Genomic DNA, 16825 nt, shown 5'->3' on the forward strand with positions numbered 1-16825 from the left:
ACTTCCCTCCCTCTCCTTCCTACCCCTCTGCTGTTCTCTTTCTTCTCCCCCCACTCCACCCTTTTCACTATCCCCTTTGACAGCATGTGTGATAATCCTCACAGTGACCCCCCCCATCAGGTTAGGTAGATTTCCACCCCCTTACAAGCTCCAGTTCTAATTCAATTTCCTTGCTGTAGATATCTCCTGAGTCTGCTCAGTCTCACTCTCTTCAGGATTTCTACCTATAACACACAGGTTTTGATCCTCCCTCTGGTTGGGCACAGAGCTGACAAGGACATAACTACACATAGACTCTAACCTCAAGGACTCTCAGTTTTAAAAAAAGGGGATTAGACCTGCACACAAGTAACCCCAAGATAGCAGAAAGAAGAATATGGCAGAGATTCAGGCCAGAAATGAAGCTCCAAGAAATCCCAACAAGAGAGAGATCACTCACCAGTAAGAATATCAGGGAAGGTTTCACTGGGGAGGAAGGGGGAGACTTACACAAGGACTTGAAGGAAGAAGGGTATTCTATCCATCAGGTGACGATAATGCTAGAGCTTGGTCTTCTATACACTTGAGAATGACTCGAGCAAAGGCACCAAGGGAGGCAAAGATGGACTAAGAACCAGGTTGGGTGGCACAGGGAAGTGAAGAGACCGTTTGGATTGCAACATGGAGTCGAGGGAGGAGGAGGATGGGGAACATAGCTGGAAAACTAGACTGGCTTTAGGCTTCTAGAAGCTGTGAAGGCTATTCAGCAACTAGCATCAAGCATCATCTATGAGAGCCAGACACTCACTGTGTCAGAAACTGATATAGACAAAGACAAAATGATGGTTAGTCCCTACCCTCAAAAAGCTTACATTCTATTGGACGGAATTGATCTTCAGTTTGGACCACAGCGAGAAGACGTTGGAGTGTTTTGAAGAGAGGAATGATGAAAGCAGATCAGTGCCTTAGATAACTTATGTGAGCAGGAGGAGAAATAGTCAAGAATAAATTTAGAGTTCCCTGAGGTAGTCCAGGAAAAAAGGGAAAAGAGCCTAGAGTCATTGTTGTGGGAGTAAAGAGGGTGGCACAGATTTAGGAGATATATTTAAAGATTAAATTGTTAGGACTTGGCAACTGATTGCACTTTACAGTAAGTATGGAAACTAAGGGAAGAAAAAGATCAGGGGTACTAGGTGATGTAGAGGCCAGTACAGTGATCTTGGAGACAGATACATCTCAGTTCATATCCTGTCTCAGACATTTACTATTGTGTGATAATGGGTAAATCATTTAGCCTCAGTTTCCTTATCTTTAAAATGAAGATAACAATAGCACTTATCTGTTGAAGATCAAGTGAGATATTTTATGTGCTTGGAAAATCTTAAAATTCTGTGTCAGTATTAGTCTTATTATTGCCAAGGCTCTAGGAGGTAAGGGGAGGAGAATGGTGATCTTACTGACGTAAATGGAGAAATTAGGGCAGAAACAAGATCTTAGCCATGCCCAATTTAAGGTTAACTCTTGAAAGATATTATGGTACAGGGAAAAGAGAACAGACTCTATAATCAGAGAACAACTGGGTGTTGTATAAGTTATAATTATGGTCTTCATGATCTTGGACAAAAAAAATACTCTGGGTCTCAGTTTCCTCATCTGTAAAATCAGGGGGTGAGACAAGTTGATCTTTAAGTTTCAACCCAATTTTAAATCTATGATCCTTTGATGTGGTGACAGGACATGCAAAATGAGTTGACTGGGCAAAGGTTAGACTTGGAGGCATAAAATGGACAGTCTTCTGCCTCCATATGATGACTGAAGTAATGGAAAGGGATGAGATTGTCAAGAGAATGGAAAAGACCAAGAACAGAATCTTAGGAAGGTGCCAGGATGAAGAAGCAGCGAGAAGAACCAAGGAACCATCAATTTAGGGGCCATGAGTGTTGAGAACCGAAGGTGAAGGATGAGAATATCAAGGAGCAGTTGGCGACAGGGTTAGCTGTTGCACAGAGGTCAAGGAAGATGGAAACTGAAAAGAAGCCATTGAATGTAGGGACCTGGAGGTTGTCAGCAACCTTGGCAAGAGTTGTTTCAGGAGAGTGATGGTGACAGAAGCCAGATGGTGAGAGCTGAGCCACTGGGGCGGTGAGGAGAAACCAAAGGCTATGGACATAGAGAAGGCGACTGCTTCCAGAAGTTTGACAATGAGAGAAGGGATTACTGGGGGTGGAAACAGAGGCAAGGGCAGGCTATTTCAGAATAGGGGAGACAAACTCCAAGAACAAAGAGGCCAAATAAATATATATGTTGGGGGGGGGGATTGGGGGGAATAGAGGAAATCATTCCTGGGAGAAGGTATTACAAGAAAGGGCAAGAAGTCAGATAAAAATTACCGGATGTAGAGGCTAATATCAGTAAGAAAGAAGACTACCTCTATCTGAGAGAAGAGAGAAGATTCTGAATGACAAGAGAATAGGAAAACAGATATGGAAGCTTTCAAGAACTGAGTGGGGGGAGGAATTCAAGAAGATAATATTAGTTGTAGGACCTTGGGGAGGTCATGTTCCTCCTCTGTGGCCTTTAGCTTTATAACAAGAGACTGGAATGGAAGACCATAGCTTTCTTAAAGTTCAGAGTCTAAGGGTCTATGAGACTTACAGTCAGTAGCTTGACTGCTTAGTAGAGAGGAGAAACTAGAACTAACTCTTGTACTTGGTCAACAGGCCTTGGCTATGTGTAAGCCAAAGGCTCTCTCCACTGCACCAATGCCAAGCATCACTGCCTCTGTAATAAAGATGGATTGTCCTATCTGGTTCCTTATGGTCCCAGGCTCTCTTTGTGGCAGTGCCGGTTTGAGGGTTTCATAGATTCAGGCTGTAACTTAATGCCAACCAATCATACACAAAATAAATAAATAAATACAAATGGCTCCCAAGAGGATACCCAGTTTGGAAACTGTTTGGGTCTAAAGAAACTCAATAAAGCTGAGTATTATCCTTCTACTTCCTGACTCACACTTCTGAGGCTGTTGAAGAAATTTAAAGGTGTCATATAAATGTCAGCTGTAATTGTCAGTATTGTCACAGAGCCATTTGCCTGCCAAATAGAGACATTAGGAGCCTGAGAGTGGGCTGAGGAAAGGGACTGGATCTGGAGGTTTATTCATGCAGAGAGCTCCCAAGGGAGAATGTACCTTCGGCTACCAATCAGATCAACACCCTCTACGTCATAAGTAGCCCATGGTGGGGCAAGGAGTGAATTAACTTGCCCAGGGTCTCACACACACACACACACACACACACCAGTGTGTCAGAGTCAGGATTTGTACGTAGGTCTTTCTGACTTCAAGGTTACTTCTCTATCCACTATGCCATACTGTCTCTTAAGAGTTGAATTCCCCGTAATTTTTAGTTGATATACTCCTAGGAAAAGGCTGACCATTGCCACTCCTTCCCTAGAGACAGGGCTCTGTGAAGAAATACTGTGCTCATAAACTCCATAAATAGCTGAGGAGCACATAAACATGTAGGCAGAAGAGACCCTGACCTCCAGCTCTTTCCAGGTCATTCATGGAAAGAGTTAGTAATCAGCATCATTATTCTACTGTCATTGACTGACTTGATGATAACTAGTTACTTGGGTCACTGGTGAGGAGAGCCCAGTATTCTTTTCTTTCCCATCCCCTCAGTTTTCCAATCTATAAAATGGGGAGGTTGAATTAATTTTTTGTAGCTCAAAATTTGGGATCCTATTATCTCCCCTAGTACACTGTAAGAGCTTTGTGGTTTCTTGCTGACTTGACTCTGAGTCAAAGCAAGAAGGTCCCATGGAGCAGTTTAGACATGCAAAGATCTCTTAAAATTCCAAATTATAGACCTGGTAATCTTTATTCATCTTCTGGATATGCAGTAGTTAAGTGGTTGTTTTTTATATGTCATAAAGGACAGGAAATGTGGTATAATGGTTAGAGGTGGACTTAAAATCAACTAGAGGGGAACCAATTATTCTTCTCAGCTATCCAGAGATTTTATCTATATTATCTAGGAATCATCCTTAATAATGTTAAAGCCACTCCCACCAAAGGCTATTATGCAGCTTTTAATACCCCCATTAGGATGTTCATGGAAATCACAGAGATTCAACTGCAGCACAATCTTGGAGACAAGTTGGGAAGCACAGCAATTCTATCAGATGCCTGGTTCACTGGGGAAAATTGCTTCAACCCCTGCAAATATCACTTCCCCTGTGGCTGGAGAGGGGAAGGAATGGACAGGGGTTAGTTTTTCTGCAACATCTGGAAGTTTAAAGGCTTGGAAGCCCTTGGAAGCCGACAAGTGAGTCAACAGTGTGATGCACCCCCCTCCCAGAAGGGAATAACTTGTAGTCTTGGGGAGGGGATCATTCCCCAGTGCTTTGCAAAGGTCAGACTGTATCCATGATGGAGCCACACATAGGATGTGGCTAAGTTGGAGAGTGTTCAGAAGAGAATAATCAGGTTTATGGTTGGAGGGAAAGTGAGAGGGTCTTGAGTCTAGATCAAAGAAGGATCACATCATCATTATTATCTAGCAGTAATCGCATAAACATGGCTGATGATGATTCCTATCATTTACTTAGCAACTGGTGATTTACACAGTGTTTTACATATGTTGACTTGATTCTCCCAAGACTCCTAGGAGGTGGGGCACTACCATTATTCCCATTTTAATGGGAACTGAGCTTGGAGGAGATTTAGAACTAGAAGAAACCAAACCAACTTCTTCATTTAATAGGTTTTGCAAGGCAATGGGGTTAAGTGGCTTGCCCAAGGCCACACAACTAGGTCATTATTAAGTGTCTGAGACCGGATTTGAACTCAGGTCCTCCTGACTCCAGGGTGGTGCTCTATCTACTGTGCCACCAAGCCACCTTTCTTCATTTAATAGACAGGAAAACTGTGTCCCCAAGAGGGTAAATGTCTTCCCTGAAGTCAATCACATAACATATCTCATGATGAGAATATTCATTTATTTAAAGGGCCAATACCTAATGTATAGGATCAAGCATGGCCTGAATGGGCCCCAGGGCAGCAGGCTAGGAGGAACTGCAGAGGCAGATTAATACTTGGCTTCAGGAAAATCTTAACCCTTAGAGCACTCCAGAAGGTGAACAGACTATCTAAAGTTGCAACAGTAAGCATTAATCTTTGGAGATATACATGATAGCAAAATGAAAGCTAGCCACTGCCCTCAAGAAGCTTCCATTCTAATGAAAGAAGATAGTGTAAATAAGGGAAGTGAAACAAGGGAATGGGGGGGGGGGGAGGAAGAGGCATGATGGCCAAGTCTGGTCAAAGTAGGTGGGGAAAAGAAGGCTGAGAGCTATTGGACCCCCCCCACCCGAAGGTGTTTAAGAGCCTATTAGAGGCATTTAAAATAGAAGTTGATGTAAGTGGCCACTGAGTTCCCCTCCAGTCTCCAAACTCTCCTTTCACATGTATAAGAAAAGGTTATGAAGTTGGGTACCACGTACCATCCTTGCCAATTGTGAACCAGTTTTGATTCAATGTATTCCATGAGGAAGACTCCATCCTCAACTCTTTGGATATAGGAATTGATTAGGGCAGAAATTCTCCTCTCAAAGGAGCTTCCAATCTAATGAGAGGTGAGTGGGGATGAGGAAGTCATATCCCCAGATAACTCTGGAGAGAGAGAGAGAGAGAGACAGACAGACAGAGAGAGAGAGAGAGAGAGAGAGAGAGAGAGAGAGAGAGAGAGAGAGAGAGAGAGACTCTATTTAGGGCAGGAAAAAGGTCTGAACCAAGTTCTGGGGGTTATTTATGGAGGGCAAGCTGCCTTTTAATATGGTGCACTTCCTGGAGGCAGCTAAGTTGGAACTTGAAGGGAAAGACTTCAACAGACAGAGATGGGAGAGGTTTGGTGGGAAGGGCACTGCACCAGAGATGGGGACATATACCAGAGATTTCTGAATCCCTTTTGACTTGCAAAGGCTTTATAGATATTATCACATTGAATCTCTCACATCACTCCATCACTCGCTGTGAAGTATATCCTAGAGATATTTTTATTCTTTCTTCAGGATCAGAGTCAGAAAAGTTAAATGACTTTCCCATGATCACACATCAAATAGATGCCTGAGGCAGGATTTAAATGTCGGACTTGCCAACTACAAGCCCAGATCCCCTTGTATTGTCTCCCACCACCTCTCCTACCATTCTACAAATGAGTCCATGTGGCTTTTGCCATTTTTGGCATTTCAGGGTTGTCCTGGCTGGAGCTGGTTGAACCCTGACTCAGTTTTGGCCCATCCCAGGGCTTATTCAGTGTTGGCCCTGGCTGAGCCAAAGGATGGTCACAACAGCTCTGCCAGCCAGGATTCTCAGGAAAAGGAGAAGACTCCTCAGTTTTCTGCCTGCTCCAATCAAGTGTGCCCCAGATGGGATTTCAGGACCCCGCAAAGGACAAACTTCCTGCATCAAGCTCCTTGTGTAGGCCTTGTTTCAGCCTGAAATTTATCTTTGCCAAAGTTTATCTGGCTTGTCTTCTGAGAATCTGCCCATGACACTCTCCAGCAGCAGCTTTGACATGGCTCCCATATAGTCCAGAGCTGGAGTCTGCCCTGACTTCTGAGGAAACACAAGTCACCCCTCCTCTTCCAAATCCAAAAGAGGCCAAACTCCTGTTTCTGGGAGGTTTCAGAGACTTGTCAGCCCTGACCCCTGGCAGGACCAAAGTGACCTCCCAAGCTGTCACCCATCAGGCCTGGGTGGGTCCCTGAATTTTCAAAGTGGAGGCTGACCCTCCAAATGCCATGGATGTGAGGCAGGGATGAGAAGAACAGAAGGAAAATGAGTTCCTCTCTTTTCAAGTTGCTGCATTCTGTGGTCTTAGGTTGAAGGAGAGTTAATCAAAGTCAGAATTAGAAACACACCCCTGCTGCTTCCTCATTCCTGAAGGCCATGACTCTGCAAATTTAACTTGATGCACAAAATTCATACCTGAATGGAGGGAATTACGGCTAAAACTATAGCCCAGTCCAGGCCCCAGTTTCTGCCATTGGGATCCAGGTTAATTTTTAGCAAAGGCTCTATTTGATTTTAGTTTTGCATCAATTTTATTGGCTCTGAAGACACAGAAGACCTCAAAGTTGAGAAAGTACTGGATTCAGCCTTAGAGTTCCAGGGTTTATGTCTGTCTTGGTCATTTATTGCCTGTGAGACCTTGAAAAAATTATTCACCTTCTGTAGACTTCAACATCCTCCTCTCAGAAAAAAAAAAAAAAAAAGATAATACTCCAGGCAACAATGCAGCCTATCGGATGGAGTTAGCAATAGCAGAGTCTCATTTCAAAGCTGACATTAGATACTTAATAGTGATGTAGCTCTAAACAAATCAACTGAGTCTCAGTTCCCTCATCTGTAAAGTGGGGAGAGAGCTTGGACTATCCAACCTTTAGAATAGATTCAAGTTTTAAATATATAATCTTAGGCCTTATCAGGACCCTTCTAGTTACAAGTCAGTGATACTGTCAGTTTTAGAAAAATGCAGAGGGCAAAGTCTTGCCAGATCCAAACCATACGCAAGTGCTCTGGAATTTTTTTTTTTATCTTTAAAGGTTCAGTCTCATTGGAAGAAAACCTAGCTGATAGTCAAGAAGGTATAAAGTATTGAGCATTGCCTTTTTGTCTGGTTTTTAAATTTTTTTTGAATATTACAATTTCCCCCAATCTTGCTTCCCTCCCCCTCCCCCCACAGAGAAGGTACTCTGTTAGTCTTGGCATTGTTTCCATGCTCTACATTGATCCAAATTGAATGTGATGAGAGAGAAATCATATCCTTAAGGAAAAAATAAAATATAAGGGCATTGCCTTTTAAAAATAGATTTGTTTTATATCATCCTTATTATTCTTCAGTGTCTTATTCCTCTCTCTCTCTCACACCCAGAGAGCCATTGCTGATCACAAAGAACTAAAAGGGATGAAAGGAAGGAAAGAAAAAGAGAGACAGAGAGAGAGAGAGGATGGAAGAAGAAAAGAAAGACAGAAAAGAAAAAAGGAAGGGAGGAAGGAAAAGAGAATGGAAGAAAGGAAGGAAAAAAAAGAAAAGAAAGGAAGGAAGAAAAAAGAAAGGAAAAAAGGAAGGAAGGAAGAAAGAGAAAGTAAAGAGGAAAGAGACAGACAGAAAACAGAAAGAAAGAAGGACAGGAGTCTGACTAGATAGTGCCTGGAATGGGGGTGGGGTGCATTTTGCAAGAGAGGAGAAAAATAATTCCCTGAGGAAAATGTCATTATTAAATATCACCCAAAGGTGCATATCAATGGAAATCCTTGGAAACTCCAATTGGAGACTCATTTAAGGTAAGTCAGATGGAGGAGTCTAAGAATGGAGCCTAGAACAGAACCTCATCTCAGCCAACTTCTAAAGTGGCAGTGCAGATGGTTGCCATGACTTTACTGGTTTTGCCCTTCTGATCCTTTTTCTCCCGCAAAGAGTCATATGATCATAGATCAAGCATTGAAAGAGGCCTTAGAGCCCATCTAGTCCAATCCCTGAATTTTAGAGATGAGGAAACTGAGGCCTAGAGAAGTGAATTATGCAAGGTCCTACAAATAGGAGCTGTCCAAGGTGGCATTGGTAGGCTCACAGATTTAGCCAAGGACTTAGGCAATTTAGGTAACATTATAGGCTACCTTGTCCAAACACATCATCTTTTACAGATGTTGAAACTGAAACTCAGGAAAGTTCAGTGATTTGCCTAAGGTCACACGGCTTCCCCCCCCCCCCCTTTATTTATTTACTTACTTGCCTTTTTTTAATTTATTTTTTAATTTTACAATTTTCCCCCAATCTCGCTTCCCTTCTCCACCCCCCCCAGAAGGCACTCTGATAGTCTTTACATTGTTTCCATGATATAAATTGATCTAAATTGAATGTGTTGAGTGAGAAATCATATCCTTAAGGGAAAAAATAAAAGAGATAGCAAAATTACATAATAAGATAACTTTTTATTTTAAATTAAAGGTAATAGTCTTTGGTCTTTGTTCAAACCCCACAATTCTTTCTCAGGATACAGATGGCATTCTCCACTGCAGATTCCCAGAATTGTCCCTGATTTTTGCACTGATGGAATGAGAAAATCCTTTAAGATTGATCATCACTCCCATGTTGCTTTTATGTTGTACAATGTTCTTCTGGTTTTGCTCATCTTGCTCAGAATCAGTTCATGTAAATCCTTCCAGGCTTCTCTGAATTCCCATTTCTCATAGAACAATAGTGTTCCATAATATGCATATACCACAATTTGTTCAGCCATTCCCTAATTGACGGACATTCACTCAGTTTCTTATCTTTGGCACTGCAAACAGGGCTGCTATGAATATTTTTGTACAAGTGATGTATTTACTCTTTTTCATGATCTCTTCATGGTATAGACCCAGTAGTGGTATCGCTGGATCAAAGGATATGCACATTTTTATTGCTTTTTGGGTGTAATTCCAAAGTGCTCTCCAGTTAAGGAATTTACATTTTGGATGAGTTCACAGTTCCACCAACAATGTATTGTTCCTGATTTCTTACATCCTTTCCAACCTTGATCATTGCCCTTTTTGGTCTTATTGGCCAATCCAATAAGCATGAGATGATATCTCAGAGCTGCTTTAATTTGCATTTCTCTAATCAATAATGTTTTAGAGCAATTTTTCATATGACTATGGATTGCTTTGATTTTTTCATTCGTAAATTGCCTTTGCATATCCTTTGGCCATTTGTCAAGGTCACACAGCTTTTAAGTATCAAAGATAGCCTTCATAGGATCACAGATTGTGAGCTGGAAGAAACCATAGGGATCATGAATTTCAAGTCCCTCATTTTCTAGCTTGGTCAAGAGAGAGGTCTTGTCTTTACATAAGTCAGAGTCTCCATAATAAAGTTTCCTCATGGCCATCCTAGCTCTTTATGATTTCTCCAATCAGACCATTCATGTTCATGATGCAGAAATGTGATTTATTAGAATCAAACCATTCCCAGTTTTTAGGTAACCGTCCAGACCAGGTAAGACCTATCATTCTAGATAGCATAACAATACAATGTTAATATGGAAAGAAGCATGTCCATGTGACTTCTCTAGAAAGGTCTACAGCCAAGAGCTGAGCCCAGGTGTCCTCTGAGACCAGTCCAGTAGTCTCTATTACTCAATGGTCACCAAGGGACTTATTAATTCAGATCATATTTTAGAGAGCAATGTGGCATAGGGAGTTAACCTTATGGTCCAAAAGATGGATTCACTTTCCACTTATAATACTTACTAATTATGCAAGCCTGAGCAAGTGTTTGAATATCTAGCAACTCTGGAACACTTATCTATGAGGCCTAAACAGTTGGCATCTTTGTTGGCAGAGAGAATTCCCACACTCAAGGTAATCATCAATGACTAATATATTATTCCCATATAAGAGAAACAAGCAGGGAGTTCTTTCCTCTTGGGTTCTTTGGAGATGGATTTATCCAGAACTATCAATTATAAATTAAAGGCAATATTTCCCACCCTTTCCATACAAAAAAAATTAAGCATTGAAAATATTGAACAAAATGTCATTTATGGACTAAAGTATGTGAGATAAAAAGGGAGCTATTGGGGGATGTGGAAAATGGATTATCTTTGGAGTCAAAGAGTCTGCAAACAAATCCTGCTAGTTTCTTTCCAACCTATGTGATTCTCTAAGGTTGTCTTCCCACTCTTCTATGTCTTTGCATATAATGGATTCATAGCAGCTGATAGATTTTTCTATCCCCTTCCTTAAAATGTAAATTCCTTAACTGGAGAGAATGTTGGGTTCTTCCCTGTCTTTATACTCTAAGTCCATAGCATGGTGCTTGACATAGTACATAACTTGGTGTGACAAGGATATAATAAATTCTTTAGAATGGAGTGGTTGATTGGTTGACATCAATGAACCTTTTCTGAGCTTAATTTCCCTATCTGTAAAATAAGTAACTGTGGAAAGGAAAAGATGATACTTAAAATCTCTTCTACCTCAAAATCAATGAGCTCTGTCTTCTCTAGTAAAAGTATGTTTGTCTTATAAAGTCTTATAATTGTCTAGGCTAATTTTTTAGGGGTCAAATACGAGGGAACGTCTTAGGGAAGAGAGCCCATTATTAATCAACTATTTTATCTTCCATTACAGAAGAGAACAGATGCACCAGCTCAAATGCAGCAACATGTACCAAATGTCTGGTGCTGGGGCCAGAGTGTGGATGGTGTGCCCAAGAGGTAGGTTTGTGTTCTGTTTTTTTTTTTATCCAGACTTCATGACCTTAGTGAACTAGGTTGAGAAAGTGTTGATGGAAAGAAAGGGAGGGAGGGAGGGAGAGAGGGCCATTGGATAATTTTCCTTGGCCTTATTATTGGAGACAGCCTATCTGGCTTTATGAAAATAAAGCATAACCTTTTTATTAGGAAAATTACAGTAATTTAAAAATAAAGTGCAAACCACATTATGTTTTCCATCTGTTCCATAGACAGCATTGGCAGACAGAGATAGTCACTTTTTGTAGGCTCATTCGACTTTGGCACAGTGTGCCGGCCCTCATTTATTTTAAGCATTTAATTATATTTCCAAGCTGAATCATGCTCATGTATAGGCTTATTAAATGCCAACAAGCTAATTTATTAGTTGTGTTTCACTTGTCTTTGTTTGAAATATGTGGAGATAAGTCCTGCCTTCCATTACACATCATGGTACATCACCTGCTTTGTGGTTAGTGGAAAAAATTCTATTTGTTCTCTCTCTCTCTGTCTCTCTCTGTCTCTCTCTCTCTCTCTCTCATATGTGAAGCTGTTCTATGAGTTATCATGAGAGTTTGCAATATGGGTATCAGAGTAACATGCAGAGACAGTAACTGTGACACAAGATTTATGCTACTATCTTCCCCCTAAAATCAGCTCATTACAAATAGAATCTTGAAACTTACCAATAATAAGAAATCCCTAGGGAATAAATTCCATTGGGGTCTTTTAGTATTTAAATTAATGGACTATCATCTGTATATATGTTATTGGTAACCCCTAGATGTAAAGTGCTTAGATTTATTTAGTATATTATTTCTTTGTGGAAACCCTCTGTTAATTTCTATTTTTACCATTGTTGATAATTCACACAGTTTGAATTTAGGATCCCATGAATGGCTACTAGGAGTGAGATTTCATGGGGCTTATGGGAGTAAAAGATCATAAGACTCCAGAATTGGAGTTCTGAATTTTTGGGAGGTAATATGGACTCCTTGGGCAGTCTGGGGGTAAAGCCTATGGGCTCTTTCTTAGCATCAGATTTTAAAAACATAGGATACCAAAAATATATCAAAATGCAGTTATATTTTTTGAAAAATAAAGTTAAGAATGGCTGCTTTAAAGTATCTCAAGCTATTTGCAAAGAGTGGAGGGGCTTCTAATCTAGCAAAATGTTCTCATTTTTCTAATGAGGAAACTGAGTTACAATGAGATAAAGCAATTTGGTCAAAATCCCACAGATAATAAATGACTCATTCCTACAGCTTTGAATGTCACATTCTCCCCACTACATTGTGATCAAAGCTCAATTGATTACTAGATATGTGTTTACAGACAAGTCACCAAATATCTCAGGACCTCAGTTTCCTCCCATATATACATATATATATATATATGGAAAAGATATTGTCCTTTATTTCTCACAAGGCAATATTAAGAAAACTTTTATAAACATGAAAGTTCTATAGGAATGTGTACCATTCTCAATTTATGCCATCTGTCTTGTGGCTTCCTCCTTCCACCAGAACTAGGATACATCTTGGAGTCCTGAGTTCTGAGACCTCTTGTCCTCAAGGAGCATCCAGTCTAATGGGATGGAAAAAATAAAAAAGGAAACAAGAAAGTAGAGATTTGGGGGTAACATCGGGCTACCTGACACAGGGGCATGGAGTTGAATCCAGGCAGGGCAATAGTTGTAGAGTAGAAGGAACTGGAAGTCTGCTTGCTGCCATTTATAAAGAAAGTCAATGGCAGAGCCAACCACCACCCATCTAAGCAGAGAGGAAAGGACATTGAGGGATGTGGTGTCAGTCAAAGGTTGAGGTAGCAGCTAGTAGGGAGACTACAGGTGACAGACTTATCCTGGGAAAGACATCTGTTTTGCAGCTGGAACCCAGGCAGATCATCAGAGGTGAAATCAGTACAGGGCTATTTCCCAACACAGCATTCCCCTCCCACAGTGGGTGACCCTACCCCCTACCCTGACCCACTTGCTCCTCATCTTTGCATGGTTCACCAAAGGAGGATATAGGGGTAGGCAGAAGTGAGTCCAGATCTATGAAGCTATCCCTTCTATCCCTTGACTCCCCTCCTCCCTTTTCTTTATTCATAGATCTCCCCCCACTTCTTTCACAGATAACTATTCACGTGAGGTTTTTCTCTGTGCCATTTGCACTCCACGAGAATGCCACTGAGAGCAGGAACTACTGGGTTCTGTTTCTCTTTCCCAATAGTAGTATATATGTGCTGAATGCATGCTGAATTTTCAAGTTCAATCAGAGGCAGGAGAAACAGTAAAATCTTAACTGGCATTATCTACCCAAATGCATGAGCTATTGTGATGGTAGATGCATAGATGCAGATCTGCAAAGAACTTTAGCATCTCTTTATTGCAACCCCTGCATTTCACTGAAGAAGCTGAGACCCAGCATAGCTAAGGGATCTGCTCAGAGTCACCTATCTCACAGGAGTCAAAGGAAAGCTTTGAACTCAGAATGTCCTCGTATGGAGACCAAGTCTTGATCCTTTGCACCACACATCATCCCAGGTTAGAATGCCTGCTCTACCTCAACTCTCTTCTTATAGGTTAGACAAGTGAAGCCCTTGAGATGAAGTTATGTGTCCAAGGTCCCACAAGGAAGCACATAGCAAATCTCAGATTCCAACAGCTTCTCCCATTCAAAAGCTAAGACTTTTGTGGACACTAATGGATCCTAGGCCTATTGACTTCTGAGGGAGTGCTTTAATAATATTCCCAGATAGCTGTTTCAAGTGCCAGGAGGCCATCAGCTGTGGCTGTGGTACATTTTGGCCAGATTGGTTTGGAGTGAGACTGAAAATTCAGGACAAATTCCAATGCTCAGCCAAATTTCTTCCCAGTCAGCTATCAAGGCTGCAGAAATGGCAGCGCTGGAAGGAGGGCAGGTCCTTTGGGTCTTTCCCCTGGGGCTCTGATAACACTTAAATTTCTTCTGCTCTCAGAAATAACTGAGATTTGAATTTGACCCCCAAGAGTAATGAGTCAAAATAAGAAATTCCCAGAGAGGGGTGACCAACATCAGGGTCAGGAAGAATAAGGAAGTGCAGGTCTTATCCAGACATTTTATTGTCCATGTGTTTCAGTCACGACTGACTCTCCAAAATCTCATTTTGGTGTTTCTTGGCAAAATTGGAGTGACTAGCCATTTTTTTCTGCACCTTATTTATGGATGAGGAAATTGAAGTGAAGAGTGTTAAGTGACTTCACCAGGGTCACATAGCTAGTAAGTGTCTGAGGCTGGACTTGAATTCAGATCTCCCTGCCTGCACATCTAGTGCTCTATTCACTGTATTACCTAGCTCTACCAGCTATGTAGGGAAGATATTTCACCTTGCAGTCTTCCTGGCTACTCTCTATGACAGGGAATACCCTGTCTATCAGTCAGGTGAGAAACAAGAGACATGCTCTAAAACACTCAAAAGGTGCTAGAGGAATGCTTTCATTCCCCATGAGTATACCTCAATTCAGTCACTAAATATTTACTGAACATCTGCTGTGTGCTTGGTGCTGGAAACCCAAGGACAAACTTGCAAGACAAATCTCCTTCCTCACCTGTTTCTCCTCTCCTCCCAGCTGGCAACAACTTCCCCATGTATGGCCTCTTGTTATTTTGGAATCGCTCACTTATGAAGTCATATAGATTTGATTTTGTCACCAAGCTTCCCCTCCTCTGGTAAAACATCAACTTTAAATGTTTGAACAAGCTGATATGAGGTCCCTTTCCTCCTGCTCAGTCTAGGAGCCTGTTATTCATGACAGCTTTGACATATGACTTAGTCAGTGGAAAAAGGGTGAGAAGTTCTCTCTTCAATTTTCTGCCCCTACTCTGAATAAGAAGACCTCAATCTTCTGCCATGGGTCAGGGCCTTTTACAAGTAGAAGCATAACTAACATGGAAGGGGAAGTATCTATGTGTAGAAGAGAGAATGGTCAGATCTTACCCTTCATAGGAAAAGGCCAGGTACACTGGCATGGGATGACAATAGGGGGAACTGGAGGGGAGGCTTTGTCCCTCACAGATGAGAGGGGAACAGTTATTTCTGAATATCTCCTAACCTTATGGACCTGGCACAAGTAATTTTCAAACATTAACTTAAAACTCAAGGATACAATAACAGATTTAAAAAGATATTCCAGCTGTGGAACATGGAAATCATGTGAAAATATTTTTACCTTGCTTCCACCCCCTACTGATTTCCTTGTCCTCCCTCTGGGAGGGCTCTCTTTGCTTGTGGAATAATTATAACTGGCAAAGCTAGAGATGCTGTTAAAATAACTCCAGGAGATATCCTTTTGTTCTGTTCTTCCCATTCCCTTTCTAACACTTGTACAAAATATGAGAATACAATTATCTTTTCTGTCTTTCCTATTTGGCCTAATTCCAAATCGAACCTGGAGAGGTGTCCAGAGGGCATTGAGCTAGGATATGCTGCCTGCTGAGTTGGAATGTAAGTTGCTCAAGAATAGGGGCGGTTTGGGTTTTGGCTCTGTGTCCCAAGTGCCCAACACAGTATCTGACTTCTTAGATGAAGAAACTCTTTCTGCCATTGCATTGTAGACCCATTCTTTTCTGCTTGTAGGTTTAATCCCTAGAGTTCTGAGAGTAGAAGAGAAATGTCTGGCACCCCAGTCAATACACTTCAGAGACAAGACTTTAACTTGGGTCTTCTTGGCTCCCAGGCCAGCTATCTATCCATTGGCTTGAACTGCATCTTCCTAAATGTTTGTGGATTTCTTGATTGAATGACTCACTGAAAGCCCAGCTCTGGTGAACCCTCCTACAGGAAATCCTTCCTGCTTCCCAGAGTGTTCAGTTCTCCTTCCTTCCTTGAGTCCTTGGTTCTCTCCCTGTCTATTGACTCTTGTGTCTCCCAAACAGAATGAAAGCTTTTGGAGGGCAGAGGCTGGTTTCTTTCTTTTTTCCCCTTGATTTTGTATTCCCTGGCACTGTGCCCCACACTTAGCAGGTGTATAATAATTACTCATTGAATGGATTCACTAAACATGAAGGGCAGCATGATGTGGTAGGTGGAGTGTTTATTGGGTTAGATGTTTTCTTTAATGATGAATTGTTGGTGGTTATTTAACAAGTGTCTAAAAGAAATTTAGAGTGTGGCTTCTTGACACCAAACATCTTGTGGTCAACCTTGAGATCCAGATGGCTCTGATTCCATTCGACTGAGTGCCTCCACTTTTGACTGAAATCCTGTATTTCCATTCAGGTATTTCATGGTATGTAGACCTGGCCTTCAGTTCTTTCCTCCCCATCACCTCATCTCATCTGGTTTTGTTTATTTGTTGTTGCTGCTTTTTCTAATGGAGACTAGGCCTCATTGGGACATCTGATGTCAGATTCTTTTGTTGACAAAATAATTCCTTAGAGAAAAATGCTAGGGGAATTAACATTTACCACATGTCCTGCATCTCTTCTGAAAGCCCTGATCTAGCTGGAGTTCTCTCAAAGAATGAGAAAGGTTGAGATTGCTCTCAGATTGGATCCTTTGGCCACACTAGTGGTTCCCA

The 16825-nt window shown here is 41.4% G+C and overlaps 1 protein-coding gene across 1 annotated transcript in view; it reads left to right on the plus strand.

The window, feature by feature from the left end:
* Positions 1-16825, plus strand: part of ITGB8 (integrin subunit beta 8) — a 107759-nt gene that overhangs the window by 18391 nt on the left and 72543 nt on the right. The window contains exon 2 of the mRNA XM_074195448.1: positions 11162-11247. Within this exon, the coding sequence (XP_074051549.1) occupies positions 11162-11247 (86 nt within the window). The remainder of the gene's footprint in view (positions 1-11161; positions 11248-16825) is intronic.

This window comes from Macrotis lagotis, chromosome 7 (genome assembly GCF_037893015.1).
Source record: "Macrotis lagotis isolate mMagLag1 chromosome 7, bilby.v1.9.chrom.fasta, whole genome shotgun sequence".
Classification (NCBI taxonomy): domain Eukaryota; kingdom Metazoa; phylum Chordata; class Mammalia; order Peramelemorphia; family Peramelidae; genus Macrotis; species Macrotis lagotis.